General features: G+C 37.9%; 1 protein-coding gene across 2 annotated transcripts in view; it reads right to left on the bottom strand.

The window, feature by feature from the left end:
* The window catches only part of GPC6 (glypican 6), a 1,182,651-nt gene that overhangs the window by 95,199 nt on the left and 1,063,697 nt on the right, over positions 1-23,755 (bottom strand). The window contains exons 6-7 of one of the 2 annotated variants that reach the window (XM_003952414.6): positions 11,698-11,841; positions 7,242-7,271 (exon numbers count right to left, since the gene is read on the bottom strand). In XM_003952414.6, coding sequence (XP_003952463.1) covers positions 7,242-7,271; positions 11,698-11,841 — 174 coding nt within the window. The remainder of the gene's footprint in view (positions 1-7,241; positions 7,272-11,697; positions 11,842-23,755) is intronic. The other variant, XM_509698.7, reaches the window with a different exon arrangement.

Genomic DNA, 23,755 nt, shown 5'->3' with positions numbered 1-23,755 from the left:
TGTGCCATTAGGAGCTATTGGAAGCTGCTACTCACATTTTGTTCACAACAACTGAGTGTTCCTGAATTTTAAAAAGTAGTGATGAATCACAAACATTTATATAAAAATAGCATTCTTTGGCTACAATTTGGTAAATAATTGTAACAATCTCTGAGTTGTCCACCTATTGTTATTGGGCACAAAGAGTGGAGAGTAATTAAAAAAGAAACACACACACATGCACACACATGCACACACACACTCTCACACTCACATACACTATACCCTTCCTTGTCATACTACGATCCAAGTTATTGAAAGTCAGCTTCTTAAAAAAATTCCTAAATATTGATTTTACTTCTCATTCTCCAAAATCATGGAGGAAGGAAACTTTAAAAAATGATTATACTGTAAAAAGCTTTTAATTTTATTCATTTTGTCAAAAAAAACTTGACAAAAGAGAGCATGAGGATCCTTTCACTTGAGCCCTCACCATTAAAATCCTAATGAAATACTTCTTGTTCCTTGAAGACATTTTGCATAAAGAAGATTTGATTTTCCTGAGTAACTGGAAACATTTTTGTGCAGACATGTCTTGCACTAAAGATAGCCTCTGGGTTTTTGGATTTTATGTGAGTAGATCAATTAGGGCAGTTTGCTGCCTCTATGTTTTCTTCTCAGAGCTCTTCTGGACGTTTTGTGTTTACCCTTTTTTTCTAGCATTCAAGGAGCTGCAAAGAACAAGCAAAGGAAATGCTTAGCTTTTTCAAGTACAGAGATGAGTGTTTTTCACAGAAATGAATGCTGGCTGCTTTGGGGAGTTTTCTGAGGTCAAAATCCCTTAGAATAAAATTTACAAAGTCATTGGTTTCCTGCCTCATCATGCATAAATAATTTATGAATTTGTATTCTAAGTTTTCTTCCAGCTGAATCAAAGCTCTACAATTTTGCAAATAATTCCACGCAGAAGCCAATGACACACACATTCCTGAGACTATCACTGACATGGATAAGTTTGCTGTTGCTGTCAGCCAGTGCAATTTCCCTGATTAACCTGTAAAAAGTGTTCTCCTTCGATGAAGGCTGTTCAGAAATCAACTGATATTGTACAAGAAGACAACAGCAGGTTCCAGAATGTGAATTCTTGGTGATTTTAAATGATGATGTATGAAAGAGACAGAAAGGGAGAACAATTTGATTTGCTGCAGCCAGTTTGGCCCAGAAAGAAGAGCAGAAAAATCGCTTTGCCTAAGCAAACACGACATGAAGTCATACAAGAGCAGCTCTCACAATGTGCAATATCAAAGCCTCATTTAAAATACATATTGTCTGGATCTGAAAGACATCTAGATGCCAGTAGTAAAAGGTTTTTGCTCATTCTGTTTCTTTATCGCCACTTTTCTCCTATTTCTTGGCAACAACTTCTGTATCCTCCTTTGAGACACTGCCTTCAGATTTGGGGTGGGATCCTTTGCTCTGGTTGAATGATGATTGAACTCAAAGTTCAGGTAAGCTCCGTTGGCATCCGATGCTGAAAATCAGCCTGACCGAAAAAGGATGATGGTTTTGTAGGACAATGTAGATACCCCCTCTCTAATAAGAACTTAGATTTCTCCTAGGATTCTAAATTTTTTTTTTTTAAAGTTAGTTCTTTCAAAAGACCATAGAAGAGTTGGTTCATTTGCAGGGCAATCTTTACAAGAGCATGGTCTGATTTAAATAATAATTATTTTTGCCTGTCATCCTCTAAAGCAGAGGTGTCCAATCTTTTGGCTTCCCTGGGCCGTTTTTTGGAAGAAGAGGAATTGTCTTGGGACACACATAAGATATACTAACACTAAAGACAGCTGATGAGCTAAAAACAAATTGCAAAAAATCTCATAATGTTTTCAGGACGTTTACAAATTTGTGTTGGGCCGCATTCAAAGCCATCCTGGGCCACATGCGGGCCATGGGCTGTGGGTTGGACAAGTTTGCCCTAAAGTGTTGTGAGTTCTTTGATTATGGTCTAGTCACCTACACATGGTTCATGTTAGTGCACAATAAATATGGTGAATAAAGGAAAGACTGATTTTTCTGTTCCTTTTCATGTAAGGTTTGTCTTAGGGTTGGAGAGAGTAATGACATGGATTTTTATCAATTTAAAAATCTTGCCTTCATCATAGTGTTTGTGGTCGATAATGTTACTGTTCACTAACATGTCCTTTTTCTCTCTCTATGTGAGGCACATAGGAACATATGTCCCTGACTTCCTGATGGCTTGATAATGTGACTTGCTTTGGCCAATGAGACGTGATCAGTATGATGTGACCCTTCCAGGTAGAGACATGAACAGCCACCTTTGCCACATTCTCCATTTCCCCTGCCATTGTGACAGGTGAACCTCCAGATAATGGCTGCTCTGTCACCCCGGGTGCTGGAGTAAGGGTGATGACCACACGTAGCTGACTCACAGCCAATGCATAATGAACACTTGGCACATACAAGAAATAAACTTGTGTTGTTGTGAGCCATTTTGGGGATCGTTTATAGGTGTGGCCTTGCGTGGCCTGGTCCATCTGGATCAATACAGCATTGGAAAAGCTTCTACAGATATCACACAAACCAACTTCCAACAAAGTATTTGTTAGCCAGCAATATAATGGAGCTGCTGCTGGTGGTGGTTCATTCATTGACTATCAACCTGACTTTCTATTTTTTGATAGCTCAGCCAGTGTTATGGGTATAAGAAAATACCCATGAAGTCAGAGCCTTTGACGATAATGACTGTGAATGAACTTAGTAATAAAGTTATTGTGTATTGCAAATAGCTTTCTACCTTTCATAGTTATGAAGGGAAGTCAATTTTCACTCAGATGGGTTCCTTTTCATCTGCTTTTTCTCTACAATGTTTATGTCTGAGGTTTATTGCTAGCAGTAAAGAGTGTCCGAGTATGTTATGGGAATAGCCAAATTCCCAGTCCTTTAAAATGTATTCCATAGGCCCCAGAGTCTGTTAGAAGCTGATTGATTATACAGCAAATACATCAAAACTGGTATTTATGAAATATCCTATTTCTTCAGCTCTATCTCTCATAAGCATGAACATCACATTTGGGAGTTGTGGTGCAAATATCTCAGACAGCTAAGAGAAAATATTGTTGCAGATTTTCCATGACAAGGAAAAGGTTCTTTAATCTATCCAATAATTTAATAAAAGATCTATGTCAACTGATGAGGCTCATGAACAAATATTTTTAAAGGTATGGTTTGAGCAGTTTAGTGTGGCTTGTCTATCCAGACTTCCATAATCAATCCACCAAAACACCAATTACATAGCAGAATAAAGGACAGTTACCATGAAACGAGTGTGCAGATGGACTTTTGCATCTGACTGGTTCATAACTGACAACAAAGCTTCTGTTTAATTTGTTCAAGGTTTGGGCAGAAAGTTCTGGCTTAAGAAGGGAAAATGAGCTATTAGACATGGCCTATATTAAGGACGCTACAGATGTTTAATGTTTTTAATTTGCATATTTGGCCAATGATTATTCATTTGTTAATATGCCTTCTACATATTCTTTTTTGGCATAGTCAATCTGAGATTGCAAAATCAAACTCCCACTTATTGTATGCTAATATTAATATTCCATGAGCCTCTATACTATGTACTGTTCTCTGGAGAAGACATAGCATGTCTAACTGACTTGGAAAGTAACGGCTTTTCTAAACAGTCACTTGCCTTTTGATGACGCCAGCACTAACAACATGCTATAATGTAGATTGTACATAGCAGCTAGTTTTACTAAGTGCTATGCAACAGAGAATAACTCAATCAATAATTTATTGATAGATTGATATCTATAGAATGCATCAATTTGGGTTTAGCTGAAGTCTAGGAATTCTGAAAGAAATTTTAAAGCCTGAAGCAGAAAATAAGCATATCAGCATGCCATAAAATAGATATAAAATCTCTAATAGCCCTATTTTGGCTCTGAAAGTGTAACATTTCATTTTTTATGATACAGAGGTCACCAAAGCTCTTGCTTAAGTGTTTCTGAGGATAAAGGAGAGTTTAATCCAGAGTTGAAAAGAGTTTTGTTAACAAATCGCCCCCAACATGATTTAATATAACTCACACTTAATATTAAGTTGTGCAAAATTGTTCCCCTTCCAAAACATGTTGCATAACATTATTTCGTTGTCAGAATCCATATGATTCTCTGAACATGTCTTAAAGCAGTGATGTGGACTGGGCTTTAGTATCTCCCAGGGAGTTATGTAGCCAGAGTGAGTGTACTCTTCCTTCTCCCCAGGGTATACAGCCCTGTGCAATTAAACACAACTTTGCCAGGACTGAAAGAGAGGTCTATGTGCCTTCTATTTTCACTATTCTTACACATGCCCAAAAGAATAGCTTCTCAGGGATGTAAAAATAGTTCACTGCCCATTGGGTGTGAACTGAAAAATCCACATAAGGGCAGGAGTTCCATCCAGGTTTCCAACAGTGCATACCATTGAATTAGATTCGTGCATCCTTCCACTCCATGGAATAAGCAGAATATCCTGGAGATAAGCCATCATTTTATATATGTGTCTTATGATGTTCCCCACTTGGGCCTCATCAATCACAGCCTCCTAAATGGAAAGAAGCCTGTGACAGGCGGCTCTCTCTGCTACCACATGCTGCTGATGTTGCCCGGAGAAGAGCAGAAACCGAGACAGAATAAGTTGGGTGGTTTGGTTTTAACGTTTTTTTATTTTCTCCCTGCTTTGAAAGCTCACTGCATTTTGCTGCTGTTATTACCAAGGGTTCATTGAAAATGAAACTGGGGTGTCTCAGTGGGGTTTCGCAGCAAATAGATAAAGCAAGTTCAGGCAAGACCGGGCCGTTCACAACCTGAAGTGGATGAAGCAGTAGCCATTTGTTTGCTGGGGTGAATGGGACATAATTTATTCAGCTGCAGCGGAGGCTGAAAGCCAATCTGGCCTTGACCCATTTATCTTTAGAAAACTAATTAAAGTGGAGAATCTGGCTTACTGTTGTTATTGAGGTTTTACTTTTTTTGTTCAGGCCAAGCGAAGACTGAGGGTGAGTGCATGTGTGTGTGTGTGTGTGTGTGTGTGTGAGCACATGCGCGCGTGCGTCTTCGTGTGTGTCTGTGTTGGGGTGGAAGGTGGGAAATATCAGTTTCACCTAAACACAGTGGCTGAAGGTCTAGATAATAAAGCAGTTTCTTAAGCACAGCCTGACATCCTTTTGAAATGCAAACTAGTGGATTTAGCTGGGTGCAGAATCCTTTGAGGTGACAATGAAATGCCATGGCAATTTAAAATGAACAACAGACAGTTTCCTGATTTCTTATAACCAACAGTTTCTAAATCGCACCAAAACAGCCCCAAAGAGGCATGGAAGAACATTTTTATCACCAGCATTTTACTGAAACTGGTACTAACCATCAGGCAGGAAATAATGCCAGAATGTCAGTTGCTTTGTCCATTTTGTTTCAGAACAATTAAAAAAGTTGCATATCTTGATGATCTTCTGTAAGTACTTAAATATGTATGTAATAATATTAACAACATGTTTGTCACCAGTGACCTACCGATGAATTTCAAAAGTTACAGTGTATTTTTGGAAGATTCATATACAAAACAGACATCTGGTTTTTGTGTTGTTTGTTTTGGTCTAGATAAGGTTATAGGGACAAGTAGGGAAGTCCAGCAGACACAGGGATGTTATGATATGTATTCATTCCAGTATGTTCAAGGAAGTGACAACTCTTCAGGAAAGCTACAAGGGTCATGATGACCATTACATAAGGAAACTGAACTGGACCAGCTGCAGGAAAACCTGGAGCTCCCAAGAGATTGTGTTGGAAAGGGCAGACACTACTGACTTAACTGAAGCCACTTTAGTTATCAATGGGACCAATCGAACAGAACCCTGACTTGTCCCACCCATGATGTTTTCCCCTCCCCTTTCCCTCTTAGTGTCAGGAGCCCTTGAGCTATTTGTCTTCCCTGTCCCCTTCTCAAGGTCTTCCTTTCTGCAGCGTTCCTGTTCCAGATTTACCTCCTAACTTTCTTCACCCAAATTGCCCTGGTCTCAGGGCATATGGATATGGGCATATGATCTCAGGAATAATGAATGGGGATAGTACTCAGGGGACAATTTCTTTTTAAAAACATGATTTCAAAGAAGGGATTTTAGACATTGTGTTATCACTGCCTGGATTTAAGGCCAAACAGTTAACACTATGATGTCACAGGTGTGCTGCACAAATAAATATGTACCCCTCAGGTGAGAGTCACCTTCCTTCCTCAGTCCATGATACCATGTAGAGTGCATGTATTTAAGAAGTGTTATCAGGGCTGGACACAGTGGCTCTCGCCTGTAATCCCAGCACTTTGGGAGGCCCAGACGGATGGATCACTTGATGCCAGAAGTTCAAGACCAGCCTGGCAAACATGGTGAAACTCCGTCTCTACTAAGAATACAAAAATTATCTGGGTGTGGTGGTGTGCACCTGTAATCCCAGCTACTCGGGAGGCCAAGGCAGGTGAATTACTTGAACCTGGGAGGTGGAAGAGGTAAGATTCCATCTCAAAAAAAAAAAAAAAAAAAAAAAGTGTTACTAGCATGCAATGGTATTGTGGAAACCAGATTAGATAACTGACTATTTTGGTTAATATAGTCAAGTAAGATAGCCTGAGTGTTCTTGTCCTCAGCCCCATATTGGGGGTAATCTTTCAAGTAAAAAATATCCAATGTTCCCTCTCCAAATGCTCTGAATGCTCTGAAAGATATCAGGAAATTCAAGTAGAAAACGAAAAGCAAACAACCTATTTTTTAATCCCTTGAATTTTCTATGTCTCAGCTAATGGAAACATTAGCACCTTATGCATGAGGGCTGATGTTGGTTTGTTCTTATTAGCACAAGAAGAAAAAGGCCAATATATTCTAACAGGGAAGAGCTAGTTTTCCAGGCAGACTACGCATCGTCTGAACATTGGGACAGAATTTAAATCAGCCATTCGATGAGCTGGTCTTCCACCAAGATTAGATTGAAAACTTGGCCATTGGAAAAGAATATGAAAATGGTTGTTAACCATAAATCACAAGCAGAGAGGAAACGACTAAACAAGTTGGCTATGTGCAGTATTCAATCCACTCCAGATAATTTGGAAAGGGATAGTGGAGGAGGAATTTCTCAGGGACTCTCCAGAATGACTGTACAAAGACAAATGGGAATGAGAGGAAGAATAAGACCAATGCTTACGCTATGCTGCATAGTCCGCCACACAGTCCTCTGGGAAGCAAGAGGAAAACAAATTTAAAGGAAAAAGAAAAAGAGATTATTCTATACATAATAGCACAGAACAGGCACAAAGTTGAGCTTTGTTGGTTGGCATTCCACCCATCCCCACCCCAAATTCCCTCAGAACGACCAGTAGGATATTTGAGAAATCCACATCCACAGTACAGTGTTGAATACTTACTGGAGATTTATGGCTCTAAGTCATCACCAACTTGTTGAGTTAATTTCCAAACCTGGCTTTTTTTTTAAATTTACTTTTATAAAATATATTCCTCTAAGATACACCATGCACAGTCCATTTTTACTCTAATGAATCAGCTGGAATAAAGTAACTGACACTCCCTGTCCAAGTGCGTCTGTGAGCTGTAGAACATGTTATGCTCTAATTTTCTGAGCTGTACAACTAATTGCCTTTTACAGAGGCTAATTTGAAATACCTTTTGATGCTCAGATCTTAAAAATCGAGCTATTTTGTGCTGATTTATTTTTATACTTGACATTTCCAGTGAATTGGAACCGTCTTTTAAAAAATTATAGTTTCACATCAAATTATGTAAGAGAATTTGCAGAGTACACATTTAAGAATAAAGGAACATAACCAGTCTCTTCCTGAGTACAAACAATAATCTCTGGCCTGTTTGATTGAAAGTCATTAATAGTCAGCTAGGACAGAGGGGCTTCTAAGGGGAGTTTGTTGGTGACAAGAAAGCAACGTGATGGTAGGATGACTCTGTTAACTGAATTACTGCAGTTGATAACATTAGTATCCTCAACAAATCATGGCTGTTGGCGGTAGGGACTGCAATAGTCTCAGATGAGTTGGCTTTCCATGAGCAGCTAAATTTATAAAAATACATTCACTCATTCTTGGATAACACAAACCACTTTAGGGTAGTATGTCTGAAAGCTTCTGACTACCTCAACTGCTTCTTATGTGTATATAACTTTAGAGGAGCAAACGGAAATGTTCCCTAGAGATACAAAAGAATTTATAAGTTCCTTATAAATATAATAAGATGTTAAATGATGGAACTGGTGTATTTTTTAAGAGAGAGTTTTGTTTTCAATTATTTTATATAAGGTTTAGCAGCAGTTTACTCAGCTTGGGGTTGGTAGTTTTATTTTTAAAACAAACCCCATAATGACCAGTTCACATTAAAAAAATAGCTTTAGAATAACTGATATAAGAACATTTACCAACAGGGCCCAAATTTATTACCACAGGTACTAATTTAAATGGCACTAAGAAGTAACTCTCCAAGTGCTTTATAGTTATTTTCATTTTGGCAAAAGGGGTGGGGTGATTGGAGTAGTGTTTTGATATCGTCCTTTGAAGCATTTTTCTGCTGAAACACTTCAAGAAATGAAGAGAAATCTTTTCCAATTATCCTCCTTTTCTCAGACACATGCTTCTTATAAATATTCAGGAAACATCTTTTCCAGGGAAAATTAAAACAGGAGTAGGTAATATGAGACTTGTTTATAAACAGCCTAAATAGGCTGTAATGGATGACAGACCCATCTGGATAGTTTCGCAGTGCATCCTTCTTAAAGATGAGCATGTTTGACTGTTGGACTGGAGTCTGGCCAAGGATAACTCCCCCAACTTTCCAGCGTTCAGAGCTATATTGGAGCCCCAAAGGACGAAGGCCTCAGGAGAGCCAATGGCTGCTGAGACTCTGTTATTAGCTTTGGACCTAACTCGTGTCTCTCAGGAATAACCTCGGTATAGCTCCGTTTGATGCGCAAACAGTGCCTTGTTCTCAGGAGCTGAGCAAAGTGGGCTTATGGCTGGCTGTGCATTACACGTCACTAATTCTTACCATTTGGGAAGGGATCAGAATTTAATAAAAAAATCAGTAAAACTGCAATTTTCACTTACAGAGCCTGAAGCCACACCTTTGAGGAAGTAAATGCTACATGCTGTCTGAGAATGTTTTAGAATAAAATTGGCTTATTGATTTAAATACTTAGGCACAGAGTCTGGTCCTTGGCTTTTACTTGTAATGATACGTTTAACCATTACCAATCATTTTCAGAAAAAGATGGATAAAATATGTTTTTGAGGGGTGCAAAAGGTAGAAGATTTTCATTCTGTTTGCTACTTGTCTATACTCTCAAGACCTTTATAGCTAGAGCATTTTGAACATTACCAATAAAGTTCCTTTATAAAAGGTTCAAATCTCAATTTTCATGTCCGTCAGATTTTAAACACCAGAGAAAATTCTCGAAGTGTTGATGCTTTACTTAGTTTATGCTAAGCTGCAAAAACATTGTCTTTAGAAACATATTTTTCTTGCTCTACTTCCCCTGTTTAAGGGTGTGTGTTTATTTCTCCCGGGGATGAGGGAAAATGGCTTCTCTGTTTCAGAGGGAAAAAATTAATTAGTTGCCATACATATCATTATATTATTCAGATTCAGTGCAATTTTAACTAAGTGCAAAATGTACCCCAGTTCTTTTAAAACTTTTTATTTTATTTTATTTTATTGTGGTAAGGATACTTAACATGACATCTACCCTCTTAACAGTTTTTTTTTAAGTGAACAATACACTATTGTTAGCTGCAGGCACAATGTAGTACCTCAGATCTTTAGAACTTATTCATCTCACATTGTACTCCTGTTCTTAAATTAGATTTTACAAAAATTCAGAAAAGACTGAATTGTTCCAATAACTAAGTTAGAGCCAGCGAAAATGGGAAAAAAGGGACCAAACCCATACTCACCATTTGTCCTCTGGTTAGAAAGATCTTGATATACAATGCAATTTGTAAAGTAAAATTTAAACAATATAATCTAATGAAAACCATCATTTCTTTAAAACAGCTGACTAGTTATTTGGTGGAATCTAATTGGTTGTTTAAAAGAAAAGTGGTGACTATTTTTAAACTTTTCCTGAAACTGCAATAGAGAATAGATGTAAGCCGCTGAGCGCGTTGGCTCATGCCTGTAATCCCAGCACTTTGGGAGGCCGAGGCAGGTGGATTGCTTGAGCTCAAGAGTTCGAGACCAGCCTGAACAACATGGCAAAACCACGCCTCTACAAAAAAATAAAAAGCTGGGCATGGTGGTGTATGCCTGTGGTCTCAGCTACTCAGGAAGCTAAGGTAGGAGGATCACTTGAGCCCAGCAGGTCAAGTTTGCAGTGAGCCATGATCATGACACTGCACTCCAGCCTGGGGCAGAGTGAAGCCCTGTCTCAAGGGAAAAAAAAAAGAATAGATATAAGCCAGGTAAAGTAGAAGGTTGCAGCAACTACAAATATCTACGCTAGAGAGAAGGTTTTATTTGCTAATAAATGGCAATAAATTTATAACAAAATGTAACAGTTAGTTACCCCTTTATTTTGATACTTCATGGATAGGCCTTTAGGTTGTAAGCACATTTGATTTTTATAGACAGAAATGCTGAGATGTACTTACTTTGAGGCCAAATTCAACCAATATAATCTTATGAGTTCTACACTATAGAAGGATATTAACTAAAATCATAAAGCAATTTATAACAGTGACTAATAAAAGTATTTTCATAACTGGCAGTCTTTGAGATCTGACTTTATATGACACAGTCAGATGTGGTTCAAGTGCTTTATGACATTAAGGATTTTATCTGTTAATTTTACATCAAGATAATTGGCAAAGCAACATTAATAGCACTAACAATTGTAGGTATATAAAGTGTTTACAGTACTACAAATGGAAGAAATTGAATTAAAAATAATCAGGCAGTATTTCTTTGAAATTATGAGCTTTTTTTTATAGCAAAATTTGGTCTTTAAAACACATTAAAAAATTGTATTTACTATGTTTATGGTTGTATTTTCCGAGTATTATAAACTGCTTTGATGATGGATATCACTGAGTCCCCTGACACACATCTAAACAGCTCAAAGAGTGACTAATTCTAAGGATTCCAACTTTTTAAAGACACCTAAAAAAGAAAAAAAAAATGATAGTAACATTGATTTGGGGTTTCCGGGCAAGGTCTTTCAAACAGAAAACTTTGCAAATAAGAAGTCATAATAAACTTGCATTATATCATAATTGAATACATAACCATTTTCAGAAAAGAACTGAAGCAGATGAGTAAGAAATGTGCTATTGCAATTATATCTCTGGAAGAACTGGCAACTTAGTTTTCAAATTAATATTTCATGAGAAATAAGAAGTTGAAAATGTGGTCACTGCACACATGCATTAATAGTTTCTTAATGGATTAATAGATTTCTTAAATAATCCAATACATGACCCAAAAGAAAGATCCCATTACTTTTCAATATTCTAATTAAGAACAGAGGCAGATATAAGCATGAGATGACTCTTATAACAAACTTTTCCAGAATCTCCTGGGAGTTTCAAAGAATGACCTTGGTAAAACAAAGCATCCGCCATGGTTATCAATCTGAGAATACTCACCAGCCGGTCCAAGCTTGTGCCTGCAGCAGTTGTTGGTCTTTCCTCAGGATTGTAGGGCCTGAAACGTGTATTAAAATTTTCAGGAGCTGAGCGGGCAGATCTGAGGGCTGGAGCAGGTTTGGGCTGACCACATCCCTGAAAGACCTGGAAGAACCATTGAAAAGTAAAAACAGCTATACAATGAGTTTTCTCCTAAATTCATGAAGCAGAAATGTGCAATGCAATGGTGTCCACATTTCTTATGAAACTTTTACGTCCAATAAACTCTAATTTTGAAATGTAAACAAGTATAACCACTAATATAACAGAAAGAATTACCCAGACAGATACACAGTGACCAACTATAATCCCTGACTCATAGTTTCAGCATACACAGTCAATCTTATTATTGGTAGATACATATTTGCAACTTTGCTTACTCATTAAAATTTATTTGTAACCCCAGAATTAATACTCACAGCACTCTCATGGACATAGAGACACAGTGCCAAAAAATCTGAGTCATGTTCCCAGCTGAGGTTGGAGAAGACACTCTCCTTATTTCAGCTCTCAGACTGTAAACAAGTGTTCTCTTTGTGGTCTATGTAGTACAATGTTTTTCACATTTTTGTGCTTTTTCTTGTTGATTTCAATGTTTAAAATGGTCCCCAAGCATCGGGCTGAAGTACTGTCAAGCTTTCCTAACCACAAGATGTGTAATGTGTCTTATAGCAAAAATATGTATGTTAGATAAACTTCAAGCCTGAGTTATAGTGCTATGAGTTCAATGTTAATGAATCAACAATATATATTAAATAAGGTGTCTTTTCACAGAAACACACATAACACAAGGCTACATATTGATTGGTTGATGAAACTGTTGTGCCCAGTGGCTTGCAGGAGCCTAACCTTGTATTTCTCATTGCTGCAACGGTTCAGTATTTGCTAAGTCAATGTTTGCAGTGACTTTATAGAACATAACTACAATAAAGAGAATCAACTGTACTAAAAATAGGGATTGCAATAGTTACTCCACAGGATGATTTCAGGATTAAATGAATTGTATCTCACTTTTACATACTTGAATTTGGCATTCTATAAACATCCGTTTGGGATTCCTGTTATCATGACAAATTATTTCATTGTATAGCACATAAAGCCAAATAATTTCAGTGACTCCCCTTTGAGTAATGAAAATCTCTACTGGAAGAATTCTTTAAAAACACTCTCTTGAGCAGTGGTATAGAAATAGGACAAGCAAATGTGGATGAAATCCATATAATAACAGCTTCCTCTAATTTTGTTGTTGACAGCTGTTCATGTCACAATTAAGATTGCTATGGGAAATCAAACATTTTATTGTAATGATCTTAGGGACTGAGCTGCCAGTTCTTTTCCACAGTGATTTCACTCAGGGTGGTGTGGAGACACTTCCTTTGCTGTTTTTAGAAGCTTTACACTCTGTGCTGGTTATCGAGAGATAATACCTTTACTAGAACTACAGGAAATGCAGTAACATTTTCAGGAAACTTTGATGAAGTTTAACTTTATTCTATTTCTTCCATTTCTCCATAGCAGATGATTTTTCTAGATATTTTTCCTTCAGTAAACTTTTTGGGGTTATTTACGTGGGCTGATCCTTAACTTGCATGTAGTACACTTGCAATGCATTCGTTCCAGTTTTGTTATTTCATTCTGTGTTGTTTAACTCTAAAATAACCATTTTTCATCACGCATATGATGTGATTCCACTGAAGTACGCAGAGAGCTCCTGAGTGCCATTCACAATGACAAATTCCGTCTTGAGACACAATTCATTTTGTTTTACCACTACAGCTAATTTTTCTTTTGTTGTATTCAAAAGTTCTCCTTCAACTCAGCATTTTGCGGAGCGGCGGTACTTTGTCTTGGCATTCCTCGAGATTGCTCTTAACACACTATTGATTATTCTTCTCTCACACAATTTCTGAAGCTGATGGTGTAAACCGGTGTGATAAAGATAGTGGGCCCTTTTCTCCCTAGTGCCTAAATCATTTCCCTCTGGCAAGGTCGCTGCTGATGGAGGGCATTAACATTTCCAAAGCTCCAGGGATCTGTTGAGTGTGCTATTCTGGATTGCTTTGAAAGTGACAGCTGACTTTTAAAAAATGTAAAGCCTAAGGCGAAACAATACTAATGGCCTTGCTGAGATTTCATGAAGCCATGTACTGAAAGAGTTAATGGACTTTTTAATTCACCCTTTGGGAAAAATCTGGCTCACTGGGTTAAGTTAAATCAAAGAAACACGAATGCCCTGAAAGAATATTAGTGTTCTAGGGAGATATTTCATCATAATGGAAAAACCTCACGTTTGCTGGAATTTTTTTTTTTTTTTTGGAGGGAGTTAATTATTACAGAACATAGGTTAGTTAATATAGCCTAGTAGCTTTCTGTTATTTAGGTCAGGTTTGGATGTTGAAGATAGCTTCCATGCAGAAATCACTGGGTCTGTGACCAAAACTGAGGAAAACACTGACTTCTAATTACTTTGGAAACAACACCTGGCCACATAATCAGGTGGAGACCTACATAACAATCTGTCACAACAACCTCACATCTTGAAAGCCCCTAAACAGAGATCCTATCATACCCTTAGAAAAACAGAAGTGCCAAAAACAGAAGTGCTTTTAGTGTGGAAGTGAGAGACAGGACTAGCTGGATTTCCTAGGCGGATTAAGAATCCTGAAGCCTAGCTGGGAAGGTGACCGGATCCACCTTTAAACACGAGGCTTGCAACTTAGCTCACACCCGATCAGGTAGTAAAGAGAGCTTAAAATGCTAATTAGGCAAAAACAGGAGGTAAAGAAATAGCCAATCATCTATCGCCTAAGAGCACAGGGGGAGGGACAATGATCGGGATATAAACCCAGGCATTCCAGCCAGCAAGGGCTACCCTCTTTGGGTCCCCTCCCATTGTATGGCAGCTCTGTTTTCACTCTATTAAATCTTGCAACTGCACACTCTTCTGGTCTGTGTTTGTTACGGCTGGAGCTGAGCTTTCGCTCACCATCCACCACTGCTGTTTGTTGCAGACCCACCGCTGACTCCCACCCCTCCGGATCCGGCGGGTGTCCACTGTGCTCCTGATCCAGTAAGGTGCCCCTTGCCGCTCCAGATGGGGCTAAAGGCTTGCCATTGTTCCTGCACGGCTAAGTGCCTCGGTTTGTCCTAATTCAGCTAAGCACTAGTCGCTGGATTCCACGGTTCTCTTCCGTGACCCACGGCTTCTAATAGAGCTGTAACACTCACCCCATGGCCCAAGATTCCATTCCTTGGAATCTGTGAGGCCAAGAACCCCAGGTCAGAGAACAAGAGGCTTGTCGCCATCTTGGAAGCCGCCCGTGGCCATCTTGGGAGCTCTGGGCGCAAGGACCCCTCCATTACAGAAGTTCCCAGCCTAGGTATCAAGAGCTATTTTTCAGAATTTTACAAAACCTAATGAGAATGGTTTACGAAGGAGTACTTTGCCGTTGTTTTTGCTTAGAAATGATAAAAAACTTTTGTATTAGTCTTATACTGAGAATATACCTTAACATATATCTATCATATAACTTAGATGACTTACAAAGTAAAAATTAATAATTTGATGTTTAATACATGTGTCTGAATATCTGTGTCCTCCAAGAATTCATAAGTTGAAATCTAATCACAGATGTGATGGAATTAGGAGGTAGGTCCTTTGGGAGGTGATTAGGCTCTACCCTCAAGAATAGGATTAGTGCCCTTATTAAAAAACAACAACAAACGATCCGGACAGCACCCTTGTCTCATGTGAGGACACAGTGGGAAGGTGCCATCATCTATAAAACACCATGCAGGTCCTCACCAGACATCAAATCTGCTAAAGCCTTGATCTTAGACTTCCCAGCCTCCAGAAATGTGACAAATAAATTTCTGTTTTTCATAAGCCACCCAGTTCATGGCATTGTGTTATAGCAGCCTGAGCAGACTAAGAAGCAAGCAATCTGTTATCCTGAAAAAAGTATTTTTAAAATATGAGAGTCACAGGGTGGGTGACAAAGGAAATTTTTGGGCAGAAAACTTGGACCGTCTCAATTTTCTGAGTTTGCTCTAGCAGCAGTATAGTTAGGCACAGTTTTGTGGCTCATGAAGGCCATGGCTAGGTTAGTATAAGAGACCAGTTAGCCTTTCCCTCAGTGGCTTGGGTATCCCAACATTTTACATTTTGAATAAGGGAAAAAAAACAATTGAGAAATAATAATGTGATGGATAGGGCCATAGGTTCAATGACAGTCAGTAGATCAGTTGGTTATGGCTGGAGATGGAGGTTGGGATCATCGGCTTAAAGATGGTACTTAAAGCCCTGAAACTGATTGCATTTACCAAGGACAAGTATATATAGGTGGGCAGATGGATGAGGCTGAGGACAGCCTATTGCCATGCTAACATTTACAGGGGCCTCTCTGAGCCTCAGTTTCCTTGTCTGTCAAATGGGAATAACAATATTATTTACCACACAGATACACTATGATGATAAAGTACAATATGTAAGGCAGAAAAACAGAACCACATGTCTAGAAAAGTGCATGCCTGATAATTAGTTAATTTTATCATGCCATAATCTGTATTTTCCAGAAGTTTTGCTTTCTAGATAAGAAAGTTTGAAGAAAAAAATGTCTGGTCTGATGTTTCTTGTTCTTTTCTTTCTTTTTTTAACCTTTTAAAAATCTTTTAATTTTATTTTAGAGACGGGGTCTCACTCCATTGCCCAGACTGGAGTGCAATGGCACAAACACAACACACTGCAGCCTCAACCTCCTGGGCTCAGGCTATCCTCTTACCTCAGCCTCCCGAGTAGCTGGGACCACAGGTGCATGCCAACCGCACCCTGCTAATGGATGTCTCTTAAATGTTTTCCACAAAATATTATTTTAAGGGCAAATGGCTGTTATACAAATCATAGATTCCACCTAATTTTAAATTAGGTAACTTCACAAGGGCTCCATCATGATAACATGTGGTCAGACTCATTGACAGGGAGGATGACATCGGTAGTGTTTCCCAAAACTATTTGACCATGGTTTCCTCATGGGGTTCTCATAAGACTGGTGTTCCAAAGAACCCACCCTGAGATATACTGTGAAGGTGGTTGTAACCTGCCAAGGAGAGACGTGATTCAGATAGAACTGCATTGACTTGGAGGTATTTGTGAAGCTGTTCCACCCTCCTCTGCTTTTAATTCCAGAGAAGAATGCTATTTTAAGACACTAAAGGGCTTCTTTTTACAACAGAACAGAAGTTTTTAGAGGTTATCGCTGCAGGATAAGCCAACTTATTGTAGTACAAATCATTAGCTCTACCCCTTTAAGAAACAGAATTGGTATTACCACCTCCTGACCGCTGCCTGCTTCTCTCCAAGGGATGTTGAAAGCGATAATTAGATAATTCGGCAAAGTATTTGGAAGCTTCAATGTAGACAGATGCTACAGATGTACAAAGGAATTCTCCTTCCACCTAGCTGGCTTGCAAAACCTGTGGATTTTAGGAAGATATCTGGCTCATGAATCCTCTCTCTTAAGAGGATTACTAAGATAATGTCTCAGAAGTCTGTTGGCATTCTGAGATTAAAGAAGCTGACATTAGGATAGGAAGGGCTGAAAGGAGAAACATTTTATAATTCTGGAGGGATGGGAAGGAAGAGGAGGTGTGGTGATAACAGGTTTAAGTGCTGTGTCTTAGGTTTCTAAATACAAGTATTTTTCCTTTAAAAATATTAGGGCATCTTAACATATTTCCCTTAAAATAAACTAAGGTGCCCACTCTTTTGGAGGCACATGTAGCTTTATACCTTTACCTCTTTATCTTCTTTATCTTCTTCATTGTCTTTTGCAGCTTGATTATACATTTAAAAAGTCACTACTGGCAACCTGAAAAGCAGTGGCTGCAGGTAAATCCTGTCTCAGCTCCTGTGGTTTTTAAAAATTCTGCCTTCTCACTTTCTACTCAGCAGGTTTCCATAATGGGGGAAAGCTGCTGCTATTCTCATATAGGCAAATATTGAAATTTGCAAACAGAGCTCTAATCTTTTATATTAAATCCAGGTAACAGTTAATGTTACCTGGATTTAATTAGATTTGATGTTTTAAGGGTAATGTTTTATTTGCCTATGAGATTCTAATTTATATTACAGTGTCAATGAATGAACTGTTAGATTACTACTTGGGAAATTCAAATATATTCCATTCATACTCAAGGAAATAGAAGCTATCGTATCTTCATTAGTGTGGATACCATATATTTGTCCAGGTGCAGCCATTATTTTCACAAGAAATGGCTGTGGAGTAACCAATAGGTGTTATCAGTGCATTCTGGTGGCTATAACAAAATGCCTTACACTAGGTAATTTATAAACAACAGAAATTTATTTCTTAAGTTATAGAGGTTGTGAAGTCCAAGATCAAAGTGCCAACAGATTTGGTATCTGGTGAGGGCCCCCTGCTTTATAGATGGCACCTTCTTGCTGTGTCCGCACATGGCTGAAGGGCAAAAAGGACTAACAAGCTCCTGCAGGCCTCTTCCGCAGCGGCACTAATCCAGCCCATGAGGGCTTCACCCAGATGTCTTAATTACCTCCCAAAGCCTCCACCTCCAAATACCATCACCTTAGGGGTTAGGATTTCAGTATATGAAATTTGGAGAGACACATACATTCAGAACATTGTAAAAGGTCACAAACACAAGTCTAAAAGTTTGGAGTGTTAATATTAATCTTTCTCCTAATACTTGTGTGACCTTGGGATTACAATGTCCTCCCCAATTCTCAAAGCTGTTGGGAAGATAGAATGATATGATGCATAGAAGAATACACTGAAAACATGAGGTATAATAGTGCCTTATTTTAACTAAGTAATCTGTAATTAAATAGAATAATAATGGGTAATAAATCAAATCTAAGTATTATGCAGAATTACATATGAATAATTTAAGCTCTATGATGAATAGGTTTTCATATATTTTGTTCATTACTGTATCCTAGTATCTTTAGGAGTTCCCAGCACAAGATATGTGTTTGAAAAAATTGAGAATGAAAGATTATGAAGAAATAAAATTTTTAGTCATAATCTTCCCCTTTTGCAAACATTTATTGAAGGCAATTAGCATGTAGATTTCTGTAATGAGAAAGAAAAGATAGGAAAGGAAAGACAATGAACACTTATCAAGTGTCTATGATAGGACAGACACTTCACTGTGCTATGTGTTTTATATGCATTATCTCAAATGATCAATTATCTCTTCAAAATCAAGGTTGAACATTTCTTCCTCAGACTGAAGGAATGAATCACATATCCATGTAAAACAAATTATTTGATATTTCCTTTACTACATTTACTGGGCTAAATTAAAGCAAAGCCAAATGGACAACTTTGTTTAAAGTGATAACGAGACCCAAAATACTGTTTCCTGATCACTTGATAATAGCTACTCAGTGAGCTTGATAAGCCACTTAGGAGGACCTTGCACACAAAATAGTTACATTGGCTTCCTGATTGGCCCGTGGGAGAGCTATCAGAGCCGTGGGTGCTGGAGACAGATGGTCTCAGAGCTCAGGCAATGGCCATTGCTTACTGCAAAGTGGCAGACAACTTGGGCTCTTTACTTCCTGGTATCACCAATCTGTCAAAATGATAAACAGCGGCACCTGTACATTGGAGCAGTTGTATCCTATCCCTGCCAGTGATGGTCTAGGTTAAGCACAGAGCTAGGGCCTTTCTCAAAGTGGAAGTGGTGACTGAAATGTGTGTGCCTGGGAGCATTCACGTATCATTAGGAAGCAAATCAGAATTAGTTGAAATATGTTAAAAAAATTTCATTAAAAGTAGTAGCAAAAGGAGCTACATTATACTATTACATAAGATAACTGGCACCTTAGAAATTCATTTCACACACTTTTAGGGGATTTCTAACAGCATTCATCTAATAGCATAAAAAGTGTTTTCCTGAATATAAACTTAAAACATCTTGATGATGACTTTTTCTTTAGATATAAAACTATTATACTCACTACAAAGGCATTTTAAATGTCAGGTTTTTTTTGAAATTAGTGTGGTAATTTTTTTTATGGGTTGCCTTCTAACAAAACAGTTATTCATCCTTAGATCTTAGAATAATCTCTTCTCTAGTCATCTTTTTTCTTCCCTTTCCTCTCATTTTGTTTTTCTCTTTGCTCCCTGATTCATGCTTTTCTTTCCTTAAAGATTGATTACAATGGTCCTCAGGCCAAGTTCTCTGGCAAACTCTATGTCCCTGGATGGGTTCAGCACTCTGTTAGGAGAATTTTGGGTTCTACTGAACCAAGGCAAGCCATCAGTTTTAGTTTTGTCCACTTTTCATTGGCCTCAATTTTAAAAAGCCAGCTACTGTGTCAGTTTTAAGGTTTAAAAAATTTACTCCTGATGCTCACACAGCTTGGTTCCAGAATATCTGTCGGATGTATTGCATACTTCTTAAAATCTTTTCTACAATAAAAGAAATTCTTTTCATTTGCATTGCATGAGAAGATATTTTTCCCTGAAGGATTTGCATTTCTCGGGCAGCAAAACACCTTGATATTTTCTTCCAAATGGTGAGGAAGGAGGAGTTACAAGGAACTTTACAAAGCAAATTTTTGAGTGTGGAGAGGAAAAAAGCCCTAATCCTCTTGGCCTGACTAAATGATTATTATTTCATATGCCCTTTGCTTGTAAGGTTTAAAGCAGTTCTGTAAGATCACTTTGCAGAATATAAGTAAGCATGTAATTTACATCAGACGGGCTCTACCATTCCTTCCACCTACGATTCAACAAATATTTGTTGAGTGTCACAAACATAAGTGCTGGGGATATGCCAGTTGGACACGTCCCTGCTCCCAAGAGGGTTTGGAGAAGAAATCAGGCAATTATAGAATGTAAGAAGTGTGACGGAACACCCACAGGGGCAACTCACCCAGGCTGGAGCATCTGAGAAATCTTCCTAGAAAAGCAGTGGTATGCTGGACCCAGGTCTTACTGGGCCATGCAACTACATGTTAAGTTTTTAGGAATTTCATAAGCCAGTAACAACTGCGTTTAACAAACACATTGTTAATAATAATAAACACATTATTAATGTGTTTATTAACAAACACATTGATTATTAAAAATTAAGTTGTATAAACTTACAGTTATATGAATTATATTAATAACAAAGTTAATAATTATACTAAAATCTCATTACTTTCTAATTATTTTACTGTTATCTACGCTCTTAAGGTTAATCGTGTCAGTCGTATCTATAAGGAGGAAATGTTACATCAGGGTGTTCTACTCTGTGTTCAGTGACATTATGTGGGTAGTTTGAAATCTGCACGAGGGAGTAATTACACCACAGGAACGGGCAAACACTACAAATGAGCATGTTTCCCCCACAGATGTGACTCCTTCACATGTTTACATGTAGGCTGGCTGAGGCAATGACTCGATCAGAACCAAACCAGATTGCATATCACCACACAGAAGGGAAGTGCTGAGAGCTGGGATAAGGAGGTGTATTTATGAGACTGGGCAGAGGCCATTGAAATTTCTCTAACACAATACTTCACTGCCCATGAGAAGCACAGTTCCATGGCAGGTGCTCTTCTCTTAAGTAGGAAGAAGTCAGAAGGAGACTTTTTTTCAGGAGACCAGGAGAGCACCTTCTCTTGTTCCTAAGAATACACATTGAGTGTTAAAGCTGAATTGTGTTTCAATCATTTATTCTTGAGTAGGCTACATTAAATGTAATCTTCTCATCTTACGGCCCTGAAGTTAAAGTGAAAGCAAATCTTCAGATAAATCTCTAAAGATTAGAGAAAAAGGAGTTTTTCTTTATCATCAAAAGGAGAACACTTTTGTTGTATCCCTTTTACATGCAAGGAAAGTTAAAACTAGTTTGCTCTGGATGCGTATCACATAAATGCATCATAAGCATGTTTTCAAACCTTCATTTTACTTTCTAAAAAAAGGTGTGCTTCCCTCTTCCCTCTGCCCTAGCACCTGAAAAATCTGACTCTGTTATCCAGCAATATTACAAGCAGGAATAGAACAAACCCCAATTTTATGTGTGCTGGGTAATGAAGTCATCAAAGAATAAACGATGTTTCAAGGTCCCTGTTTCTCGGTGGAGCGCAGTAAGTGGGAACTGATAGGCAGAATACAAATAGAATTTGAATAGAGAAGATACTGTGAATTTAGAAATCATTGAGAACATGCTCTTTTCCTTTAAAAACAAAACTAAAGAAGTAGAAATAGAATGTAAAGCTTTATAAATAGTATGGCCATTCACTTTTTTCTTAGAAATCAGGCAGAAGGGACCAAACAACCTGTCAATGAAGCAGGCCAATTTTTCTCTCAATGTAAGAATAGTGTGGAAATTATTATTACATGGAAATTCCTCTAAAGCTCTTTGCTATGGAGGTGTTGATGTAGCCAACAGGCACAGACTAGAGTTGGATTGCTGACACAGTCTCCTGCACTACCCCTTCCCTTGAGCCTGCTTTCTCCTAAAAGCCTTGTTCATAGACATTTATTTAGAGATCCATCTCCCTTTCTAAGTGATTCCCTGCCATCAAAAATAACATCATACATCCATGGGTTTAATGAAGGGGTGTGGATTGCAAGTCTGATCTTCCGACCTTAGGTGCTAAAAACAACCCCACAGACTATCATAGGTGAGACAAGACCAATGAGTCAGTGCTCTTTAGAATTTAGGTACCATAGATATTTTTAATAATAGCAATTAAAATGCTTAGCCTTTGGGAGTGGTTTTGATTTGACTTACTCCATGGTAAACATTTTACATGGATTATATCATTGTGCTCTCAAACAACCTTATGAGTAGGTACTATAGTCGTTCTCATTTTTAATGTGAGTTAATTTAGACAGATAAAAATTTTGCCCCAAATCACCCAACATAGAACAACTAGATCCCATGTCAGTCTCATGTCAAAAATCTGACCTGGTAACTGCTATCCTAGTCTAAAGAATACTAGACTAACTTCAAGTACATTTTAAGGTATTTTCTATTCCTTATCGCTGGAAGTCTCTCTGGCATTATATTTTCATGTTCTGAATTCAACTCAGCACAATGTACTGTTTCTTCCATGTGTAAAACAATATGTTAGGAAGACTCTTTGCAGAATGTTAGAATGAATAAGATGTAACTCTTGTCCTCAAATAATTTATAATCCTGGGCAGGAGAAAGTAAGCACAAAAATAACCGTAAAAAAAGGAATAATATGCTCACTGCCTTACAACGGACATGCTAATACAGGAGCTCAAAGGAAAAAACAGATAAATGCTACTGGAACAAAAATATATTTATTTGAACTAAATTCTAAACTAATCCTGATATCTGAAAGAAGATATTCTCTCCATCTGAATTTCCAAGATATTATTTTCCCCGAACATTTTGAAAGGAAAAAGATCTGGAGAAAAAAAAAAGATCTGGATGCTGGAAAAAGAAACCTGTAATAATCAAGGCGATAATGTTCATAAAACTATAAACTATTAGAGCTGGTAGGGGACATTTAGATTAACCCCTCCTTTCACAGATGAGGAAACTAAGCCCCAATAGCTAGAGACAGAAGTTATTACATTCTCTGTTCTGTTCTCTTAGGGTTTTTTTTTTTTTTTTTAATCTTCATTTGAGCTGTGGATTGGGAAAAACTGTCTAGAGAAAATTAAGTACCTGAAGGCCATCCTGCTCTTCTTTAATGGGTTCTACCCTCGTCGGTAGTAAGAATTAATTGAATGGTTGGTTTCAATTGGAATGTAATAAGTCTTCCTTCTTAATTTAGATTATCTCTGACAAACCAATCTTTTCCTAGATATTAGGTTTGAAATTATTCTGAATATAGTTAAATGATATCTAGTGAGATCAGTTTCATCTTCCCTGATAGGATAGGAAGAAGGTTATCAACACATCTGAAATTCAAAGGCAGAGATTCAGGTTTTTTCTCCCTTCCCTTGGGGAATTTCCACAAATCTGCAAAGTTCTGAACTGTTGGGTAACTGCGGTTGTGGAA

The sequence above is a fragment of the Pan troglodytes genome, chromosome 14 (assembly GCF_028858775.2).
Source record: "Pan troglodytes isolate AG18354 chromosome 14, NHGRI_mPanTro3-v2.0_pri, whole genome shotgun sequence".
Lineage (NCBI taxonomy): Eukaryota > Metazoa > Chordata > Mammalia > Primates > Hominidae > Pan > Pan troglodytes.
Note: the sequence above shows the minus strand (reverse complement) of the source record. Positions and strands in the feature narration are given on the sequence as shown.